Source organism: Coffea arabica, chromosome 6c, assembly GCF_036785885.1.
Source record: "Coffea arabica cultivar ET-39 chromosome 6c, Coffea Arabica ET-39 HiFi, whole genome shotgun sequence".
NCBI classification, from domain to species: Eukaryota; Viridiplantae; Streptophyta; class Magnoliopsida; order Gentianales; family Rubiaceae; genus Coffea; species Coffea arabica.
The window spans coordinates 12,284,626-12,307,587 of record NC_092320.1 but is presented as its reverse complement, the minus strand read 5'-3'; the positions used below and the strand labels follow the sequence as shown (position 1 = coordinate 12,307,587).

Sequence of the window (22,962 nt, the reverse complement as noted above, 5' to 3'; positions counted from 1 at the left end):
CTCTCACTCATTTTCCTCAACCTTTGTGCACAATTTTTTAAAATTTCAATATTTTGTGATTATGGATGAAAATTTTAGTAGTTTTACAAATATGTTAAATGCTCAGTATATAGAAAATTCATCATCCTCACAAAATCAAATCCCCCAAAATTTTCCAAATTTAATGAAAGTTAATACTTTATTTTTTAAAAATAACAAAATTATTTTTAAAAATTACTTTATTTATTTATGGGATATGAGTTATGCATTATTAAAATAAATATTTGATTTAGTTGTGAACCCATGCTATTACAGCTTGTGGAGTGTAATCCATTATGAGTGAAAGTGTAATAAAAAAGGAGAAAGTAGAATATTAACGTGGCATGTGAATTACACTCTAAAGAGTTTAAACCATTGTGGATACTGTAGAAAAAGATTTGTTAACTCCAAACATTGAGGGGGGCAAATAAGTTGCCTTATGGGGACATTATTGTAAATTCACAATATGAAAATAGCCAATTGAAAACGGAAAACGAACAGAAAAAATCAGCAGCAATTTTCATCTAAGGCTGTAAAAGCCCCCAGAAAAACGGCATACTGACACTGCCTGTGTGCTCTCAAGATCTGTGGTTGGGGTCAAAGCAAACAAGCAAATCTGACAATGGTGAATATCAATGGAGGCAGTGAAGTTGACTCTTCTAGCTCTCAAAGAAAAGGCTCAGTAACTCATGTCATCTTCGACATGGATGGCCTTTTACTAGGTATATTTATTTCTCGCTGACAAAGTCACTACTTGTATAGAGTTTAATGCGATTAAGTATTGAATCCCATAAGTTTTTTTTGGACAGATTTGTCCTAGCATCCTGAGCTTTTGGCTTAAAGCCTTAAACTGTTCATGCCCTGTAATTGAATTGCCTTTTTTCGTTGGTTTGTTCGTCAATTAACGCGCGAAATAAACAGCAAAAAGATAATTTCTTGAGTAGCTTAACGTTAATACTCTCCATAACTGGTGGAGAAGCTTAATTGTTCGTTAAGTTTATATGTTTTTGGACCAAAATCATACTTAATGCTGTATACTTAGCTGTTGTAATTTTACCAATGTGGGTCCTATATGACAATTGATGCTGGCAGGGTAAGTTTGGGGTGACACTTTTTCTCCTTGGAGGAGTAAGCAAATAATTGACAAATACTTGGGATCAATAGCTGTTGGCTTGTTCTTAAAATTCATTATAACGCCTGTGGTTCTTGTAGCTTAGGACTTTCATGGGAAAAGGATTGAGACTGAGGTTTTGCAAAAGCATTCTCGTGAAAGATACAATGAATTTTGCAAGTTTGATTGGCAGATACACATGTATGGACCACCTGATTTTCTATAGTCCATATATTGTGGTACTTTGTGAAGCCTAAAAATTATAGGAGAGGAACAGAGTGTTGGTTTAGCAATCTTCCTGTGGATTGGAGTAGTGTGCGGATCTATCCCACTTTGCAGTGTGTTAATTTCAGTTCACAAACTATTGAATCTGTGTCTTTTTACATCCTTGGGTGCTCTTCTATGCCTCGTGTACCTTTTAATATGCAATTTCTTTCTGAAAATGTCTTGAGGTGGATTTGTGCAGTTGCTTATCAAAATATTGAAGGAGAGGATTTGAAGCACACTTGCACAGAACTTTTAGATGGTATTTAAAATACTAACTTGTCCCTTTCTTTTTAGCCTCATGATGTATTGTTAACAATTGTTATTGATATTTATATTTTCAATCCTTCACCAAGAACAGACTTTTGCAAGCCATAGCAATCAAAATCCCTAGCATACTCCGGTGGATCAGGGCTTTGGATTTATTTCTTCTTTTATGATACTTTAAGCATTTTTTTTTTAATTTTCCCTGATAATACTGATTATGTCCAATTTTATATAAAATAAGACCTGAATATGTCTTCCTTGAATTGGTGCTTATTTATGCATTGGAAGCTGGTGCTGAAATATCTGAAAGGATCTTAGGTCAGGAAGATTTAGTTTCCTTGGATCTTTTTACTTTCCATTCTTAGATCTGAGGATGATTGTAGTGATCTTTGTCTTAATGGGTACTTAGAGATATTTAATTGGTGAAGAAACAAACTTATTCAGTTTCTAGATTGCTACAGATACAGAAAAATTCTATACAGAGGTGCAGGAGACTATACTTGCAAGATACAACAAGACTTTTGATTGGTCTTTGAAGGCAAAAATGATGGGTAAGAAGGCAATTGAAGCTGCTCGAGTATTTGTTGAAGAGACTGGTATTAACGATAAGCTGACAGCTGAAGATTTCCTTGTGCAAAGAGAGGATATGCTGCGGGACATGTTTCCAACTAGCGAACTCATGCCAGGTATTTTTGTATTTCCAACACGTAATATACTCTACATTATTTTGCACCTAAACTTTTTCCCTGTATACTCCTGGTTCTTGCTCTCATATGCTAGATGTCAGAGTCGGCATGAGAATCTTGCATCTGGGTTCCTACATGTCAGTTTTTTTTTTTTTAGAGGGAAACACATACGAGAGAGTATCATGAAAAGATCAAGAAGAAGGGGAGTACTACTCCCTTACATGGGACACTCGAATCTGTGGAAAGCCTTCCTACATGTCAGTTTGAAAGCACTTACCGAGGAAATCATGAGATAAAGTTATTTTAGCGACCGTTGACAGCAGTTTGATGTGATTCTCATCAATAGCTGTTTCCATTCCTTTTGACATGGAAATACAAGTCTGTTGTGTGCCAAAGTTTCTAATGGATTTTGAGAGTATGTTCTGAGATAGATCTGCAAAATAAGTAAAAAGATGTCTACTGAACTTCAACGAAATATTCATGTCAAGATGAAAAAAAATGTACAAAATCATGTTTTCTGAGTTTCTTATTTGGTGATTCGTTAGTTTATGGAATGATCCTGAGAATTGCAGATAAAATGATGAAACGTCCTAACACCAATTTAATTGCAAATCTCCTTTGCATTTCTAATACTCAGGTCATTTTGCTGTGTGTGATTGTAGCTTTTTTCCTGAAGGGATTGTCCATTTTTACCCTTTTTAATCTTAAAATGGAAATTTCAAGTTTCAGGTTCCGAAATTTGGTTCCTGTGCTTGCTATTCTGTATTTGTTTAGTAGATGGTGGAGTACACCCTTTATCTTGGAGTCTGCTCATTCTTCTTCTTAAATTCTCCTCCTTCCACCTTGGAATTTTATTGAATGTAGTTCTATTGGGTTCTGGATGTTGGTTACTTTCCAAACTGGGAAGTGAATTGGCAGCTGACCTTTTTAAATAGTTCAAGAATGGTTTTGTCATCTTGGAGTCTTCCTCTTTTTTTTTTTTAGTTACTTTTTCTTTGGGTAATAATTAGTTTATTGTTCTAAAGCTTTCAGTTACATGCTCTTATTTCATTGTTTTAACTTTTTCTTTCGTATGATCTTAGGAGCCAGCCGCTTGATTAGGCACCTCCATGCAAATGGAGTACCAATATGTGTTGCAACAGGGTACAATACTTTGACCTTCATTCTTCTTGTCTTGTTCAGATTTTGAGTCACATTCACATAACTGATGATCTAAGCTTTTAGATCTTTGGATGTTGTCTTTATGCATTATAATCTGCAATTTCAAGTGTTAAAATGTGGAGACTCAGCAATCCTCTTGAATCTGGTTACAGTTCTCACAGACGGCATTTTGAGTTGAAAACACGAAGGCATGGTGAACTTTTTTCACTGATGCATCATATTGTTCTTGGTGACGATCCTGAAGTAAAACAAGGCAAACCCTCACCTGATGGATTCCTTGCTGCAGCTAGAAGATTTGAGGTACTGTGAGACAAAATTTTAGTTAGTACCTAAAAGGCAAAAGCTAAGGTTGCATCCTGTGTTGGTGAATTTCTGTCACTGCTTTCTTATGTTGCAACAAGAAAGTGTTGTAATTGGATCATCAATTTGCATATGGACAGGGCGGACCTATTGATCCTCATAACATACTCGTCTTTGAAGATGCTCCTTCTGGTGTCCTTGCAGCTAAAAATGCTGGGATGTAAGTCCTCATTACTTCCCCCTATAATCTGTGGATGTAGTAAACAAAAGTTGGAATAATGCTTGTACAACATGGCATGAGATTCTGTGGGTTAAGTTTGTTTACAAATCATTGCAGGTCTGTTGTTATGGTTCCTGATCCTAGGTTGGACAACTCATATCATGAAATTGCTGATCAGGTTCTGAGTTCCCTACTGGATTTCAACCCCAAAGATTGGGGGCTGCCTCCATTTGAAAACTGAAGGATTCACACACTGTCAAGTTGAGCAATGATTGATTGTCATAGAAAAGAGAAGTTTTTGGTTATTGGTATCACTTCTAATTGCTATAGGAATTCTTTTGTGTTTGTGATGATCATGTCATGAGAATTAACTAATGCAGTTGTTGGCGTCTAAATATTATTGAAAATTTTGCAATACGTCCAGATATTGCAACCACGAGTCTAAAGCATCTCCATGTTTAATCAAAGGCATCTCTCTCTCGACAATCTTCTCACAAATAAATTAACGGAATTGCAACTCAAGTAAATAATATAAGAATTGCTCATTCCCCCAAACTACAGAAATTTTTTTTAAAAAAAATTTTGAAAATTACTAGGCCATCTAAAACCAATGAAGATTCGAGCACAGAATAAAAGCTAGGCAACCTTGCAAGAAAGAGTGAAGCAGCAGTGGCGGGCTTGGTAGAGCTAGGATGAGTGTCGTGGCCTAGCGTAAAAAACTAATGCTCTAGACATAAATGCCCGGCTGGAAAAACTGGTAAGATTGGCACTAAATTAGAGGACTAGAAAGCAGAAGAGGCCTGAATAATATTACTCCCAAGTCTTTTAAATGTCTAATCTAAAGTCCTAGTATTTGAACTACTAGGTCCTATGCCCTAACGACAGGAGCAGGAGGACTGGCATAGGAAAATAAATGCCTGCCCTCACTCTAGACGTCAAGCTGGAATCTTCTCTGACCAATTTGGGAATGCAATTGCAATAATGTATTAGCCGACATTCCTGGTTCATAGCAAGCCGCGACATGCATGCATATCTGCTCCCGACCACCCAACGCCACCCTTTTTAGCCGTCTTTATTGTCAAACAACGGATCTGCGGTTTAATTCCGCCTGCATTGATGTGGGTCTACCTGAATTGTAAAATTCGAAGGCATCTTTTTCCTTTTCTTTCTCTTTCTTCCCTAGTTTCAAATGCGTGATTTCAGATCAGTCCAGTTCGATCTCGATAAGTAACAAATTGTCAAGTCACCTGATTCAAAGTGAGCTTACTCAAGCGAGGGAAATCGTTCGAAAAAAGAATGTATACTATAGAAACCAAAACGATACAAATCTCTAATGTTTTCTACGCGATGCCTGCCTTCTGGCTAAACTGCAACCATGGTGAAATGGAACTAATTAAGCCATTTTACCCATGACTGTACGTACAATATTGTCCACTAGCTAATACCAATATAAGGATGGAAAAGTATACCAGGGTTAGATATTCAGAAAGTTATCAATTAATCTTGAATGTTATTATTAAAAGATCACAAAAGAGTTCCGTAAAAATGTTCAGAAATTTCTATTCTAAAGCCAAGACGTACCAAGTAGAGAATCTCCAATGCACTTGCTTGTTATGATGATTCATGAGCAGCGGTCAGGATCATATGTATACTTGAATTTGACACATTTTTCAATTTATTATTGCTGTTAAAGTCGTTGCAAGTTCATTTATAATTGAGCATGTACAGATAGGTCACTATGATTGTATGATATAATTAGATGGTTCGTAAACATGTAAGGCATGGGGTAGTTTTCTGTACAACACCAGTCATCATCGAATGCAATCTCTTTGAGGCTAGACAAGTAAGCCAATAAGCTATCAAGGAAGAAAAAGCATATATACACTCTGGTTCGATACAAATGAAGAAATTTCTTTTCCGGTTTCTGGACTCTGGAATCGTGGCAATTCCGGTGTCTTCTTTGCTAGATTTTGCAGAAAAAAAAAAAGACTAATTCTGAAACGTTATTGTTTAACGTAGTAAGGTGACCTCACATGTTCTATACTTCAAATTAATTCCGGTTAATTAACTCACGAAGGTTGCTAGTAACTCTTGCTCCTCCACTTGTTTTATCACATCTTTCAAGGTTCTTTTATTAGTGGCGGCCCCATTTTTTGCTTTTGTTGTTTTTGTTTTAGTAATTACCACAGTCAAACTTTCTTGTGGAATGGAACAAAAAAGGTTTGGAGATGATCTGTCCTTAAATATCCTTTCAGGTTGTACCGATCAATAAATATTGTCCATTCCGGTAGGCAAGAAGAAGCAACAGCATATATCAAGGGAAACATATATGATATCTAAGGCTTTGATATTCTTTTATTTGCAATTTCTTTTCTTCTCTTTCTGGGATTCAATTATTATTAAGCCTTTGGTGGTTGTTTTTCTCCATTCTTCATCCCGAGTCAGCATGTGAATGGACTATAATTTTCCGTGTAATAGATCACCAAAACGTACTTGTCAGAAATCATCTCTGTCTTAGTGGCCTTGCTATTTCTCTCCTTGGATAAGCCAAAAAAAATTAAAAATAAAAAAGAATTTTGAGCCGTGCATGGAAATCATGAACTTTCCTTCTAGCAGCTAAGTTTAGGGCAAAGATCATCTTATTCATGGACTTGACAGCTCTGTTTTCAAACTCGGACCGGACCGGCCGGTCGAACCGGTTGAACCGGGAACCGGCCAGGTAGCCGGTCCGAGTCACATTAGAAAACCGGAAATTTAAAACCCGGTCAAAGCCGGTCAAAAATCGGGTTTGACCGGGTTTGACCGGGAAAAAACCGGTTTTTCCGGTTCAACAGTATTTTTTTAAAAAAAAAATTCAAACTTTTTAATATTATGTTTTGACCCCCTAAATTGTTAAAACTTATTGATATACCTCAAATATTTGATACTTTATAAATATTGTCCTAAAATTTGATGTTATTTTTCAATTAAATTCATAATTTTAATTCTAAACTTGTTAATATTTATTAAATAATATAAATTGCTACTTGATTGTTCTAATTTCTTTGTATTTTCTTGTTAAATATATTTGAAACATCAAATATATATGAATATGCCTTTATTAATATCAATATATTATTAGATATTATATATATAACATTTTAATTTTAAAATAATTTTTATTTATGACGTCATCCGGTTCGACCCCTATCGACCCCCGGTCGAACCCATTGACCCCTGACCCCTGACCTCGGCCGAGTCGCTATCCGGTCCGGTTCTGAAAACATAGCTTGACAGCAGAAAAAGTACATAGTACTATGTCTTTCAGTTAATTTTGAGGAACACGCAGTACTATATTTGACCACAACAGCGTTTCATCCTCACTCCACGTTACCAGAGTCGGTAGAAGCATAGAGAAATTGTTTTTTTTTTTTTTGGTGCGTTGCAAAATCAAAATGATTTTAACACCCAAAACATAAGCAAAATTCTCAAAACCCGCAATGGCTAGTTCTCTACCTTTCCCTTTCTTGAATTTGCTTTTATTGGCAGTATTCTGATCCTTTTTGCCACCCTAACGAAGTCACTGCACAATACCCAGAGGAAAGAAACGATTTAAACATATAAATAAAGAAAAATATAATACGGTTAGAAACTTAGACCCAATAGGTATAGTGCATTTTAGGATTCTCTTACTCACTGCAAGAATCCTAGGAAAGCTAACTTCAGCATTGCATTTATCCAAGCAAAAAAAAAACTTCGCATTGCAAAAAAAATTGTGGGATCTCAAGGATGAATGTGAAAAAATATTAGTATAGTTTAAGATAGTTTTCAAGATTCATCTATGTACAGTAGTTTGATAGGATCTGGTTGTAGAGAGACTCACCTCCAGTTGAGGTCACCAACAAGAAGTAGATCATTTTCCATGTCTTCATAAGCAATGAGATGACCAGGAATCGCATTGGAAAGATCAAGTTCACCATCTGATGGGACTCCAGTAGCATCCCCATCAACAAACATTTGTCTCAGGGCCCTAGCTAAGCTTTGGTAGCTTGTGTGCTTGTCAAGGCTAATCCGATGGCAAATGGAACGGCCTTCAAGAACAACAGTCAGTGGTGGCACCAATGCCGAAACAAGATCATCATCAAAACCACCAGGAAACATTTGGATATTGTTTTTAGGGTTTGCCCTTAATGGTGATGGATTTGCACCACCACCAAGTAGTCTGGTATAGAAGTTGGGAGAGGCCGTGGGATTAATCTTTTGGTTTTCTTCTATTGCCTTGAGTCTCCTCTCTTGCCACCTCATTTTCAAAGACTCTTGTCTTTGAGAATCAAGATTGCTCATTTTCTCAAGCTTTTAAGCTTGTAGACAAAATGAAGAAAAGGGTTCAGCCTAAAGCTAGAGGTGGCATAAAAAGAGAGAGTTTGAGTAGAAGTAGAGTTCGCGTTTGTTGAAGTTGTGATGAGGCATGAGTGTGTGTGTGTGTGTGTGTGTGTGTGTAATCAGTAATGTGTATATATAATTATATATAGAAGATTGCGAGCACAAATGTCGGGTGATGGTCAGTAAGGTGTCTGAAACGGCCCTAAACTCTAGCTACGCATTTCAAATTTCGAAGCTGTTGCTATTAATTGGCTGTGAAATCAATCAATTCACTGGAAATCTGATTCAAGTCTTCCACAACGACATGTATAAAATACATTATGAAGACAGCTATGATGCAAGTATCAACTAGATTTTCAGACCCTGATCTGATTGGATCTTGTAAAAGATTTTAGGCAAACATTTTATAAGTACGATGTAGTTATGTGTTTGTATGTCCAGCTCCGTATGAAGTTTTCTACTCTTCTGGTAGCTAAGAATCATAAATTGTAACAGTTGGCCGCTTATAGGATCCGGGGCCGAGGAATTGAAAGCATCATTAGTGTGGACGTCTAGGCCTCCCTCATATTTTAAAATCAGAGCTCAGAACTAGCTATTCTTATCCTCTTTTATTAGTATCATAGCTGATTTTGTACAGTTTCCTATATGGCGCAACTGATTTTGTACAGAAGAGAAGATCGAACTCAAACCTTGCAATTGTTAGAAAATTTTTGCCACATGATCACTAGACTTTGTGGTATGAGAGAAAGCAAGGGGATGTTTGCTTGTGAGTGAAAAAGAGGTTGGGGGTTGTCCCTTTTTCATCTTAACTATTTTCTTATGACACATAAATATAGAGACACATTGCATCAGGTACGCTGAGGCACGCATGTCCTCGAGTAATATTGTATTGGGAATGTGACTGTAAATTTGTATGATGCGTCAAGAAAAAGCAAGATGGGGAAGTTTGAACATAAACAAAGTGTGGTTTAACGCATCAAAAACTTCTTACAAAACTTATATAAATGGGGGGAAAGTCTTGTAAATTGGAGCTGCATGGACTGTGGAGACGACCGCGCTGCAGTCGGCGAAGGGTTCGCTAGTTTGACTCCTTGACGGTCGGGGACATCCATGTCCTAGCTTATTATGTGATTTTGGAGCAAAACCACTTCTCTCTTTTTAACTTCATTTTTTTTTCTTCCTTCAAGGTATTCTTCCTTGTCGTTTGCTTTAGTATATGATGGACGTTTATGGGTCATAATTATTGCCATTTGAACCCATAATTGTCCGGCAAGCAGCATGGACGTCCAATATATATATTTTAGGGCTCTTGTCAATTTAACAATTTAGGAGAAAAGCATAAAATGGCTAAATGAAGAGTCGTTTTAATTTGTCTTTCAATTGGATCTGAATGCAGGGAGTACGACAATCATTTAGTCAACTAAAAATTGGATTAGACGAGAAAGACAATCTTTAATTGAGGAACTCCTGCATGCATGTAAGTTTACATTTCACCACGTACAGTAAAATGAGCTTTTTTTTTTTTTTTTTTGAAGGAATGTACGCTAAGATACACATTTGGTCTGCATTTGTTATAAGAGAATATCGAGAGCATACATGGGATTTAAATAATTATATAAATTTTAGATGGCAGAATAACTTATCCTTCCCTAGCTAGCTACCATTCAGCTTTTCTCTAGTAAGTTAATTAACTAGCACTAATTAAATGACAATAACCTTATGATCCTCGTCCTAATAACAGTCTGATGCTTTGTTGCTGAGAATTATAATTTGTATGAGTAGGATGGCACTGATTTAATCAGATTGGGACCCCTTTTTTTTTTTTTTTTTTTTGTAGGAAACTTATTAGGTTGTACTACTAAACTAGAGGAGGAGATGGTCTAGGAAGCTTGGGACCTGTATTTAACTTTAGAACTTGCAACTTCGGGCAGCTCCTTAAATATGATTTGGCAGGTAATCAATTAACTTGTGCGGCCGTGTCAGGCGTTTGGCAAACTTCTGCTAGGCACCAGGGTGCCTAATTAATAACGTTTACGTACGCAGTTAATATTTGATTATGTGTTTGAAACTTTTGTGTGATGAAAAACTGACAAAACGAAGGAACTACTCGCTTATCAGCAACTTCATTATGTCAACTATATATTGAGACAGCTTTTCAGTTGAAGCACTTAATTTGATGAAGTTCAAGTCTAGTGCCTTCTAAGATTTTTACATACAGCACAGCTCTACAAAAACACCTTAGGCTAGTACCTTTCTCGGTCTTTTCCTATGACATTTTATTTCTGATAAAATCAGAAAATAGAACTCATGAAGTTTTGCTTCTTTATTTTGTGGATTAAATCCTTTCTAATTAGTACAACAGCAATTAGCACACTAAATTTCATTTGGGCAAATGAATAGATCGGAAAAGTTACGTGCCATGGCTATATATATATTGGCATACTCGATGCAAAAGAATATGGCACAAATTGCACTCTGGTTGCCGTACGTACCAAGCGCTGGTGAAAAACTTTAACATGTGGGCATCTATAATAATAACCGAGCCATTATCAGCATAACGGTCGCTGAGAGGAAAATTAACGAAAACGTGCATGCATGGTTAATGAGCTACAATCCCAAGTACAGACATCAAGCAATGAAAACCATCGATTTAGCCTCTATTTGGGAGTATATCGTACGATAGGGGGGGAGAAAAACCGAACGAAAAGATGCTAGAAAATCTCACATGATGAACAGGGAAGTAGCTTTAGGATGAGCTTCTTGTTCCAATTTCCTTGTGCTTGCACGAGGGTCATTTGGCTGGTTATTTCTCTAACGAGCTTGTTCCAATTTGCTCGTGCTTGCTAATAGGGAAAAGGTATCACAGATTATTGTGGTGATTATTGAACAACTTATAGGCATTACCACCTCTAGCTCTAGGGCCATGGCTTGTTTTTTTTTTTTTTTTTTAAATGGTGAAGTTATAACGCTATTGTTTTGAAAGTTATAAATGTTTATTAACTGTTAATTGTTTTTCAAAATGATTAAATTGCTCCCTTAACCTCTCAAATTTGACGTTATTTTTTTACCTTATTTGTAAATTTTACATATATCTATTCTTAGCTTATATACACTTGCGTGGTTTACTTAAATCTCAACCAACAAAAAAGAAATTTTATCTTGGTCCATACAAACTACTTGACAAGCATGATAGTTGGTCTTTGACAAACCAGAAAGTACTAATTAGATAAATAAGGACCTTATTATTTTATTAAATTTTAATTTATGTAGAATTAATGGACTTCACAATTTTATTTCACTAAATAGTAGTCTGACCAGGATAAGACTTCTCACTAAGAAAGATTAACAACTAGAATTGTTTGTGCGTTTGTAACCCTTAAGCAAGGAAGGATCACAACCAGACTCATATTTGCGCGGCCCAACAGAAATTCGGCCTTTAAGTGCATCACTGACATCTGGCCTTTGTCTTAAAGTCACGTGCTGTCTTTGATCAAGGATCTTTTTGGGTAGGTGAAACAAAGCTTCATTCCAAAATGTGCCCCTGTAATGTTATTTCAGCAGTGAATTACCCTAATGTTCACAAAACACATAAATTGCCCCCTCTAAATTAAATTATGAAAAGACAGTCATACTCTCATATACTTATTGCTTTAATAGTTTTAAACTTTTGGCACTAAAAAAAAACTAAATTTGTACACCAAATTTAACTTTTTGGCTCCAAAATTATGTTATTTTTATTCTTTTATGAAAAATTGTTGGATTAGTAAAGGTAAAGTCTCATGAATGATGCAGTTAGATGCCAAAAATAGTTCTTTTTTAAGCAAAAACTGAAAGAAACATTTCCCAACTAAAGTTTCAATCTAAATTTCATGATTTTACTTGAGTTTTGAGTATGAGAAAGCAGGAACAAATTTTGTTAAGATTACAATTACAATAAGCTTTTTTTTTTTAACAAAAGAAACTATAAGATGTTTTGGGCATCTTAATTAATCATTCATGAGACTTTACCCTTATTAATATAACAGTTCTCTGCTTAAAAAAAAATTAATTTTGGAACCAAAAGGTTAAATTTTAATAAACAAATTTAGTTTTTTGTTGCCAAAAGGTTAAAACTAAAAAGAAAAAAAAGTATACAGGCATGACTGTCTTTTCATAATTTAGAGAGGGCAATTTGCATGTTTCATGAATAAGGGAGGCAACGTGCTGCTATTGAAGTAAGGAGATATTTTGGTATTGAGCCTTAAAACACAACAAATTTAAGTTACTTAGGAATGGAAATTTAACTTTTTGCTTAGTATATTACTTATCTTGTGTGGCTAAAGCTCGAGTTCCATACTGTGATGATTACGTTACGTGACCCCCCAACCTCCTCTCCAAAAAAAGGATAGAAGGGTAAGGATGTTGATTAGCAGGCCAAGCTGAAACGCAGACTTCATTTTTCGTCCTCAATCATTTCTGTTCCTTTTTTGGAAGATTACTGCATCTTCTATATGATGATGTCTAGAATTTGACAAGACTTAGGTTCCGTTTGATAAAATTGAATCTGAATTCTGAAGTCTGAATTTTGAAATTTGAATACTAAAATAATTAATTTGTTGAATTTTAAGCACTGAAAAAAATATATGAATGTCTGAATTTTAATGTTAAATCTATTTATACTGTTTGATAAATATTTATAGCTGAATGCTTAATAAGTTTAATTTGATAATTTTACCCTTATATCCTTTCATTCAAAAAAGAAATAGAATCTATGATTTAATTGGTTTAAAATTGTTAGGTATGAAAATGACGATATTTATTTTTAAATCAAATTAATATAAAATGTGAAATATATTATATGAGGAGTATGGAGAAGATGTGAAAGTCATTAGAAAGGGAGAAAAGAGAAACTAAAAATCGTTAGATAGAGAATATTATATTGTTTAATTAGATAAGAATTTTGAACATAATTAACAAACAATGGTAGATTTGGTAGATAAGATAAAGTAGCTGAAGTAATTCTATTAATTCTTATCAGAATTAAGCATTCAGTTAGGATTCTTGTATTGAAAAAAATACACACAGGTTCAGCATTGCTTAACAAATTCAGCAAATAGATTTTCATTTATCAAACATTCAAAACATCTGAATGTATGAAAAAATTCAAATTCAGCACTTTTTTATGTTATCAAACGTACCCTTAAATAGGCCTACTCAATTAAATGGACAATTGAGCATCATGAACTCACCAACTATCAATTCCTGGCAGATGGGAGAAATAACTCAACTGGGGGTTGTCCCAAAATGTGGCACCCATCATTTTTGAGCCAATGACTGTCCAAAAAACACATTCTGCAAAAGCAAATCATGCATGATGGTGTTAACTTTCTCATGCATTCGACACATTAAGTAGACAGCGATTCACGCAACAGTTGACAGCTGGGCTCATCTGTTCTTTTCATTACCGACTCCCATAGTTATTTCCATTTAATAGCATCCCTTTATTATTATTTTTATTATTTTTTTTTTTTTTGGTGGTTCGAAATTACGAACCAAATTCCTCAGTATCAAGTCATGTCCAAAGACAAACATGTGCCTTGCTAGTTGCTACAGAAACTGCAATGTCCTAGTCCTCTCTTTTCCTCCCAGACATTTTCTGAAGTATGCTCCATAGGGACAAGCCAATAACTTCGCCTTCATACTTTAGTTGTTTACCTTTGCAGAGGAAGAATAGCAGATTCAAGAAAGAAAAAATACGGTAGAGAAGACTGACCTGACAAAATACGTTTAACACTGGAAATAAAAACTTTAAATATATACGAGTTCAAAATCAATCCATGTCGGTGGGTCGGTCAAAACCATCTCCCTGTCTCATTAGTAATAATACAGACTCCCCAGTCTCCGGCAGCTATGCCTGCCTCTAAAAAGTTGCTACCAACCATTATTGGCACATATATATATATATATATGTGTGTGTATATATGTTCAACATAAATATGGCATGTATTACTACTGTATTTATAACTTACATGAACCAAAAAATCCTCCAAAAACAAAAGAAGAATTGCTACAATAACACGACAAGGACACTTCCATTTTCACGCTGGCGGAGGAAGGCGGGGATACCTTTTGCACAATGCCTCCCCTTAATTAACCTATAAAAGCATCGCCATCTTTTTTTGTCATTTTCCCTACTATCTTTTAGGGGCTGATCACCATACATCGCGCAAGTATCTTCCGCTCATTTGCAGATTCTTTACAAAGCTCTCAGCCTTGGAGCTGTCCATAGATCCCTGAAACAAAAAAAAATCGGCAGACCCGTTAGCTCTGTGTCACACTGTAACTTTTGACATGGTTGTAGGGGTCAGCTTATAATCCCTATGCCTCCTGGTTTAAAATGGAAAAACATGCACTTTACAGTAAAATACATGAAGGGCATCCATCATTCCTTGTGTTATTAGTTTAGCTTTTCATATATTTTAAGTGGGGAAGGGGAGGCCCAACTTTGTAGGCGGGGCACAATCTCAAGAAAATGTCATTTGACATTACTACATAATTGATGTCTCTTCTTTTCAAAGTTTCAGAAGCCTCCACGACCACGAATGCATGCCAACACGTGGAAAAAGAAGTTGTGAACGGTTTTCCAGCCATATGGGAGCACAAATGGTTGGTGGGTGCATTAGTGCAAGATTCACCAAATAGGTGGTAGGTACGAAGGAATACTCCAGCCAAGAGTTTCAACCAAATAATAGCAGCTAATCCTATTAGGATACCTGTTCTTGCACAATGGTATGGAGAGTTCGGTGGACATCCCTGGCCATGCCTTTGGCATCACCACAGACGTACACATAGGCTCCCTCAGAAAGCATGCTCCAGATATCGGAAGCCTACAACACCCAATGAAAATTTAGGATTAACATCTCAAAAAATAGTACTCAAAAACTCTCTGAACACACAAAATCTGAAAAACACAGTATGTAGCATGCAACACTCTTCTACTACCTTCTCTGCCATTTTATGTTGTACATATTGCTTAGTGGGCCCCTCGCGGGAGAAGGCAACAATTAGCTCAGAGAGTGCACCACTTTTAGCAAAGTGGTTTAACTCATCTTCATAGATGTAGTCCTGCAAGATTGGTGATAAAAGTCAGAACACTTAGAAACTGGTATACAAGGAAACCATGCAAATACAGTTTCAGATATTGTAGCAATTCAATAAATGAGTCACTGACCATTTGGCGATTCCTGCATCCAAAAAAGAAGACTGCAGGACCAAGTTCAGTTCCTTCTTCCTTCAGAGCTAATCTTTCCTGAAATACAATTCAAATACACCATGTGTTAAACTTGACAGTGCTATATACCAACCAGGTACATGAAACATTAGGTGCTTTGAGACAAACCTGAAGGAAACCTCTAAAAGGAGCCAAACCAGTACCAGGGCCAATCATTATAACGGGTACTTTAGGATCAGAAGGAAGTCTGAAGTTAGATGTCCTGACGAAAATAGGAGCCCAGCTGCAGTCATAGCTGTCCTCCGAAGGAATGGAATTCTGGGCAAACAAATAGGGCAATAGAGAAGTGAGAAGAATGCAGAGCTACAACGATTGAAAAATACATGCCAAAGACAAAACAATGCCAAAAATTATACTTTTAGTGAGCTCGATATTTCAGCTATATGAAATTATCTCCAAATCACATAAACATAACACACTCTTAGATGCAAGAAGAAGGGCCCGAAATTTCAAAAATGCTAAACTAAAATAACCAATACCTTCATCCATGTTGAACATACACCCTTGTGGATTCTTCCTGTTGGTGTTTTATCATAAACAAGGGCACAAGTGACATGAATTCTAGAGGGTGCCATCCTGCATGACAATCATGCAAACAATGAGGCCATCAGGCCATCCATTTTTTAAATAAAACAAAAATAAAAATAAGAATAAAAAGCAACTCAAGAAGGTAATTAACTCTTCAAGGACAATTCCCATTTACAATGCTTAAGTGGAAACTGATTTAAATTAGCTTTAGTACCATTGGAAAAAGGTACAGAAAGAAATTAGACGTATGACGAAAGGAGATGTGGCAATTTACAAAGTCCACCAAGGACAAGAAAGAAGATTCCAACCACATTTACAAGTGACAGCCTTTCTAACACAAATTCACCAATACGTGATGCTGCAATTGTGAGTAGAAAAATAACCCACCATACCTTGGCGAGGATGATATAGAATAGAATCTAGGCTGCAAACGTGGGGCAACTGCAGCAAAGAAAACTCCGAGTGGAGGTTTTGCTGATGGAAATTCAGCCATCACCTCGAGGAGGCTTCTCTGGTTTGCAACAACCCATTGTGCATATTCATCCTGGAAAATGATATGATGCATCTCCATGAGGAGCAATTAAAATCACATTGGGAATAAAAGTTACAAGGAAACAGGTTGATACCTTTCCACCTGGGGATGCAAGATGCCTTAACTGATCAGCCTCACTAGGATCAGATGCATAAGCTGCCAGAGCTAGCAAAGCGGACTGCATAGCATGGGATTGAGCATTAACACATCATAGTTCAATGTGACTCTCAAATGCCCAAGATACTAACATAATTATTGACATACCTTCTTAGGAGAACCTAAAAGATCAGCATATTTAGTCAGAGCAGTTCGTAATGTACAGGGTGGGAAGGGAGGTGGCAAGGAGCTTCCACCAAGTGGTGTGCCATCTTCTTTATCAGTGTGAATGGAGAAGTACGTCTCTGGCAGCAAATTCAGTAACCTTTCAGCCTCCTCCACAGTTTCACTTAGATTTTCACAATACACACCAACATGATCTCCAGTTTCGTACCTAGATACAACAGACACATCAGTGAACAACACTAGCACAGAAATAGAGAATAATAGCCTTATTGCTGCAATGGTCAATGTAACAGCTGTCTAGGAACTTCAGAAACATGAAAACAGAAGCTAAGTTGCAAAGGAAATATCAACTCACTTAATTCCAGTGCAAGAAATGTCAAACTCCAGATGTGTGCATGAACGATCAGAAGCAGGAGTATGAAGTTCCTTCCTTACAGCAATATTAGATCTTCAACCACGAAATGCAGATATATTAGATTGTGACAAGAAAAGCATGATTTTGGTAACGTCATACAAGCCTACTCCTTTTTTATTTTTCATCTTCAAAAGATCTTGGAAGCACTATCTATACCTGCAAGGATGCTGTGCATCAATAACAGCATGACCATTAGCGTGTCCATTTGCTCTATCATCTAAAACTGGTGAATCTGATCTGTCGTGGAACACAACCCGATATTCCAAAATAGCAGCAGTGTAAGGAGTAGCAACAGATGCTTCATCACCATCCCTTAGTAGTTTATCCAACTCAGGCCACACATTTTCACGCCTGGATAAGCAAAATTAAGAAACATGGTTTAAGTTTGTACGAGCACAAATGCAAGGCATGATATACTGAATTTTGTGTTCATGCAGATTCTTTGTACAGTCATACCATGCAGCAAAGTCATCTTCAATGCACTGGTCATCATCTCCAAGACCAACAGGAACAAGCCTCTTAGCACCTGCAAAGTTGTAAGGAGAGGAAATTATGGAGGTGGAAAATTCCTGACATGATTAATGTTTTGAAAAGTAAAGAACGGACTATCACAATTAGTTGTAACAGAGAGGAAAACAAAGACATATTTGACACAACATGCAAAGTTCACTGAAAAAAAGCGGCGAACAGCCATGCTCTCTCGTCATACATTCTGTGGTCGTACATGTAAAGAGCAGCATTTTTAACAGCCTAATCTTCAACTTAACACACAGTGCAGCGAATACTGTAGCAGAAAATAGGATGGCGTGGCCAGGATTTTAATTTCTATACCATTTACACAATGGTAAGATACGGAGCACAAAAGCACAACTGGAATCATCAAAAGTTCATGGCAGTCAATGGGTTAAACTCTCCCTATTCAAGGATCATAACAGCAGTCCCAACATCCCCCATTACATTACTCAAAAGTGTAAGTCCATAGAATATAAATTACCTTGCTCAACACAAAGATCATCAACCACTTTTGCAATCTGTTCCCAAGTTATCAAAGATAGATAACCGTCAGTAAAAGATTATATACAACATAAGTGCACAATACAAGTCCTTCACAGAGCAGGGATATAGAGAACCAGTCCAGACCTTGTTGAAATGCTCGTATTGTCTGTTGCCAAGACCAAAAACTCCATAACTAAGGTTCTTAAGCCAGTCCCCTCTTTCTTTTCCCTGCGCACAACCACATTTTAAAAGATCAACGGGAAGATCATATCCCAACTCAGTTTCCAAAATAGCACTAAGTGTAGAAAATGAGCATATATACATCTCAACAATCTAATTTTTCTTTTTTTCCCCTTTTTCTTACCTCGGCAAACCATTTGTAGAATCTCGCCGCATTGTCAGTTGGCTCGCCATCTCCATATCTGAAATCAACCATACTCAATTAGTAAAATGTGAAAAAAAAAAAAGCCTCTCCCAAAAAGGTGATATATTTAAGCAATAAAGAGGCAGTTCGGCAGTGATCAGTAACAACCAATTACTATAACTCACGTGGCCAAGAAGAAAAAAGCCAAAGTCTCTTTTTTCAACTTCTCCTCGTATTCCTCATCATCAGCAGCATAATCATCCTATCAAGCATCAGCCACTCAGTCATTTAGACGAAGCCAATATCATGTCAAACACAGAAACATGGCAGTAAAAGCTTGCCACCAGAAAGAACATGAGGTAAGAAAAATAAATGAAGGAAGGAAACAGAAGAATAGCTTACCAAATCAGTTACTTTGAAAACAGCCTTTTCATATCTAGCTTTAGCTTCGTCGGCAAGTGCCTAAAAAAGGGATCAACGATTCAATTACCCAAACTAAAGAAAAAGGCAGAGCATTCCCACTTCTACTTTTTTTATACAATTGAGATGACCAAATTACCCTTCGCAATTCACAAATTCCTACGGGAAGTTTATCCCAACTAACCAAATTTGACATATTCAGCAGGCCAATTTTGTCCATCCAAATTTTTGTCTAGGCATCAGAATTGATTTGATTATGACACTCTATTTCTTCTTTTTGCCCTTATTTTTGAATATTCCGGAGAATCAAATCAAATGGAGTTCATAAAATAATAAGGTGGATTTTTCAGGTGACAACACACCTTAGCAAAGCCTTCAGCTGTACCAGTCTGGGTTCCAAAAAAGATGGTAACTTTTGTCCTTCCATCATCAATTTCCTCCGGCTCCTCCACGGATTTTGTCATAATAAGTTTCGGCGGCTCCGCCACTTTCTTGGTAGAGGCCGACGACCGCCGCCAGACCAATGCAACAACGCATCCGATCAGCACAGCAACCGAGGTCGTCAGTATCATCATCAACTGTCTATTCTCCATCAGCATCGCCACCACCGCCGGCGGCAACGGACCACCGGACTCCGACGAATTAGACCCGTCAAATTTAGCTCCATTAAAGATCGCAGCCATCAAATCGAAAGGTGACAACTTCTCTGGGCTAGAATCCATCTCCTCTCGACTGGGTGGAAGCTAAAACTAACTTTAAAAGAAAAAAATTCCAACTTTTTCGCCGGCCAGGCAGACCCAGTTCAAGAAATGCTACAAAAGTGAGGAAAACTTGAGTTTTCCCCACCGAAACTGGAATTTTCTCAACTGGGTAGGAGTTAAATCGACGAATATATCAAAATTTTGAATGCTTAGCTGAAAAAATCAAGCTGCTTTTGCTAAATTTTCTCGCAGGTCAGATTGCTTTAGGGGGGTTGGTGAAAATTGGTGAGGTTTGGCGAGAACTGCCCGTCCAAATTACTACTATCTAATAATGTGGGAAATGAGAAAGGGAGCTGACTTTATATGGACAACCAACGCAAGCGAGAGACAAGCAATGGGGAAAATAAAAGAAAATTAAAAAAAAAATTAAACAGCCTGCCAAACCAGACTGGTCAAACCCACCTAACACATCTTAACCATGGTTAAATGAAATTAATGAAAGGGAAAGGGAAGGGGGAGGACGAAGGAGGAACTGCAAGACGAAGACTTCCAAATTTCAATCCTGCCTGCTTGCCTCGGGACTGGACCGGGTGATGGGTTTGTTTTGTTTATAATTTTTAGATTGACTAATTAATGCATGGATTTTTTTTGGGTTAAAAATTAAAAAATTGTTTTTTTTTCTATTTGGATTTTAGCACAAGGTTTGTAAAATCGGGATCCTACGTAGGATCGATATTAGTTTCACGGAATCGGATAGTAGGATTCTACCAAAAGCTCCTAATTGCAATTAAAGGCTGTAATTCTTTGATAAATTACAAATAGGGAAAATGACATGTTTCATCCCTCACATTTTACAAAAATATTCTTTTCGTCCCTCACTTTTAAAATGAAGCAAATTCGTCCCTAACATTTAAAAATTAAAGCTATTACATTCCTGAACTTAATTTTCAATCTGAGTCAAACCATCTAATAACCTATTAATAAATTTCAAAAATAGAATTGATAGATCATTCGGTCAACTTCATCGTATTCACATGACATTTATTAACCCAAAAAAAAATTATAACATAAAAGGCCATTCTTTGTCTTGAAATAGTAGAGTTTTTTTTTTATAAATCTTTTCTTGCACCATTAGTATATCCGCTTGCGAATCTATATGTGTATCATAAATATAAAATTTGGTGTTTAAATTAAAATTAAAATGATATGGCGGTATATAAAACCGTCAGTGTATACAATGATAATGTAGAAAAAATTAATCTTTCTTTTTTATATTATAATTTTTTTTTTATTTTTAGATTTATTAAATTTTACATGAATATCAAGTTGAGTTAACCAAGTGATCTACCAATTACACTCCCAAAATTTATAATCAGGTTGATTGGTGGTTTGATTCAGATTGAAATTTGGGTTCAGGGATGTAATAATTTTAGTTTTTAAATGTCAATGATGAAATTGCTTCATTTTAAAAGTGAGGGACGAAAAGAATATTTTTGTGAAATGTGAATGATGGAATCGATCATTTCCCCTTACAAATATATCACAAATATTTTCATTTACTTGCAAAATGGAGTCTCGTATTTCACAAATTTACAAAAAATTGTAAGATCGTACTATCCTAAGCGATCCTACTACGATCCTACGCGATTCTACATAGATTAATATGATTTGCGACTCTGAATACGATCCGGATCGATTTTGATTATCCGGATCGTAGGATCCTACGATCTGCATCGCAATTTTGACAACTATTTAGCAGCAGTAGAAGTATGCTAAGTACTATGATTACTCTCTTTCAATTTTTTTTTCAAGTTGTTGAATATCAGAAATGCCCTTTTCTGTCTTCTTTTTTATTTTTTTTTTCTTTCAGAAATGCTCTTTTCTGTCTCATTGTACTGAAGAATAATGGGCAGAAAATGCCCTCATGCATCTCGTGCGGTCATACGTGATCGCGTGGTGGTGGCGGTGGTTTGCGTACCACTCGTTCTGGGACACGTGGTTTTACGACTAAACGATACCAAGAAAATTGGTGTATGAGAGACTTTTTTTTTTTTTTTTTAATTACGAATTCGCTATATGAGTTCCCGAGGCTAATTTTAATTTGATGCGAATTGCGTCTTGAAATTAGTACAATCCTACGTCGGACTCAAGGAACAAACATTTTCAGCAGTTTTGTGCTTGCATATAATCAGCAAGACTAAGGAATGAAAATAAGAACTGAGATTGAAATTTTGTGCTTTTAACCATTCAAAGTCAACTTTGTACAATAAAGAAAAATGTACTGCACAGTAATTGATATTTTATGGTTTACAAGAACCTCGAAGGTTACATGGGTCTAATTTTTTGTTGTCACTTGAATAGATGGAAAGTTTTTGCGAGAAAGTGAAGCATCCGAAAGCAAGGTAAAGAAAACAAAATTTATTTGTCATTATGCATTTAGTCATCCATAAAAATTTCAAGGGAAATTAGAAAGTTAGTAATAGTTAGGAGCAAATTCTTTTATTGAACTAACTATTTTGCTTTAAAATTATGCAAATTTTGCAAGATACAAAATACATGAAAATGTAAGACCCTGCAACAAAATTTTTCAACTTTACCTCCTAATTAAACGTATATAAAGGACAAAATAATTAACTTTTCTTCACTTTTCCATTTTTTTCCTTGCAAACAAAGAATAAAAATCTGTTAATATGGTTTGTTTCAACAAAAATAAACTTTATTTAATATACTATCTAGAATAACACTCGAAAATACAAAAAAAAAATATAATAATAATACGTTCAATAGTGGAGATCGGTAGCAGGGGAAAGGGGCAAAGGGATTGCTTTGAAAAATATAAATAAATTTGTACAAACAACAATATTTTAATAAAAATAATTAATAAAATTTTAGATTACTACTCAAAAAATAAACAATTTAAGTGGACCCTAGATTCTTTTTCTTTAATTATTGCCTTGAACGTTTGGATAGTGGTCCCGGAGTTTAACCAAAGCTTTGGTTTTTCTAACATATATTATTATTGGCTGAACAAACCCAAGGAAAAAATGAAAAGGTTTTGTCTTGCA

At 36.1% G+C, this 22,962-nt stretch overlaps 3 protein-coding genes across 5 annotated transcripts; 1 reads left to right on the top strand and 2 right to left on the bottom strand.

Annotated features, from left to right (window-relative positions):
- The first annotated feature begins 524 nt into the window (after positions 1–524).
- On the top strand, positions 525–4,444 carry LOC113691534 ((DL)-glycerol-3-phosphatase 2). 3 transcript variants are annotated; one of them, XM_072052938.1, is made up of 7 exons: positions 525–740; positions 1,596–1,655; positions 2,122–2,346; positions 3,429–3,489; positions 3,660–3,807; positions 3,948–4,027; positions 4,145–4,444. In XM_072052938.1, the coding sequence occupies exons 1-7, from the start codon at positions 641–643 to the stop codon at positions 4,266–4,268; spliced, it is 798 nt and encodes a 265-aa protein (XP_071909039.1). In that variant the 5' UTR covers positions 525–640; the 3' UTR covers positions 4,269–4,444. The 3 variants fall into 3 exon arrangements, with proteins under 3 accessions (XP_071909039.1, XP_027065505.1, XP_027065506.1); XM_027209704.2 differs by lacking the exon at positions 1,596–1,655 and having other exon boundaries at positions 527–740; XM_027209705.2 differs by lacking the exon at positions 525–740 and having other exon boundaries at positions 1,638–1,655; positions 2,112–2,346.
- Positions 4,445–7,301: 2,857 nt separating this feature from the next.
- On the bottom strand, positions 7,302–8,473 carry LOC113691892 (auxin-responsive protein IAA33-like). The gene is made up of 2 exons (XM_027210220.2): positions 7,890–8,473; positions 7,302–7,589 (listed from the first exon to the last, which is right to left on the bottom strand). Exons 1-2 carry the CDS (start codon positions 8,348–8,350, stop codon positions 7,511–7,513), a joined length of 540 nt encoding a protein of 179 aa, XP_027066021.1. The 5' UTR covers positions 8,351–8,473; the 3' UTR covers positions 7,302–7,510.
- Positions 8,474–14,154: 5,681 nt separating this feature from the next.
- On the bottom strand, positions 14,155–20,232 carry LOC113697310 (NADPH--cytochrome P450 reductase). Its single transcript, XM_027216885.2, has 18 exons — positions 19,559–20,232; positions 19,179–19,238; positions 18,962–19,038; positions 18,777–18,834; positions 18,557–18,640; positions 18,411–18,447; positions 17,873–17,942; positions 17,573–17,767; positions 17,357–17,449; positions 16,984–17,209; positions 16,814–16,897; positions 16,580–16,731; positions 16,139–16,235; positions 15,768–15,917; positions 15,600–15,677; positions 15,371–15,493; positions 15,142–15,255; positions 14,155–14,661 (listed from the first exon to the last, which is right to left on the bottom strand). Exons 1-18 carry the CDS (start codon positions 19,916–19,918, stop codon positions 14,581–14,583), a joined length of 2,139 nt encoding a protein of 712 aa, XP_027072686.2. The 5' UTR covers positions 19,919–20,232; the 3' UTR covers positions 14,155–14,580.
- Between the last annotated feature and the right edge of the window lie 2,730 nt (positions 20,233–22,962).

Coding starts and splice junctions, on each gene's coding strand:
- LOC113691534 (XM_072052938.1), top strand. CDS start 641: ATGGTGAATATCAATGGAGGCAGTGAAGTTGACTCTTCTAGCTCTCAA. Junction 2,347..3,428: donor AACTAGCGAACTCATGCCAG/GTATTTTTGTAT, acceptor GTATGATCTTAG/GAGCCAGCCGCTTGATTAGG. Junction 4,028..4,144: donor GCAGCTAAAAATGCTGGGAT/GTAAGTCCTCAT, acceptor AAATCATTGCAG/GTCTGTTGTTATGGTTCCTG.
- LOC113697310 (XM_027216885.2), bottom strand. CDS start 19,918: ATGGATTCTAGCCCAGAGAAGTTGTCACCTTTCGATTTGATGGCTGCG. Junction 17,210..17,356: donor ATTTCTTGCACTGGAATTAA/GTGAGTTGATAT, acceptor TGTTGTATCTAG/GTACGAAACTGGAGATCATG. Junction 16,732..16,813: donor TTGCATCCCCAGGTGGAAAG/GTATCAACCTGT, acceptor ATCATTTTCCAG/GATGAATATGCACAATGGGT.
- LOC113691892 (XM_027210220.2), bottom strand. CDS start 8,350: ATGAGCAATCTTGATTCTCAAAGACAAGAGTCTTTGAAAATGAGGTGG. Junction 7,590..7,889: donor GTTGGTGACCTCAACTGGAG/GTGAGTCTCTCT, acceptor GGTATTGTGCAG/TGACTTCGTTAGGGTGGCAA.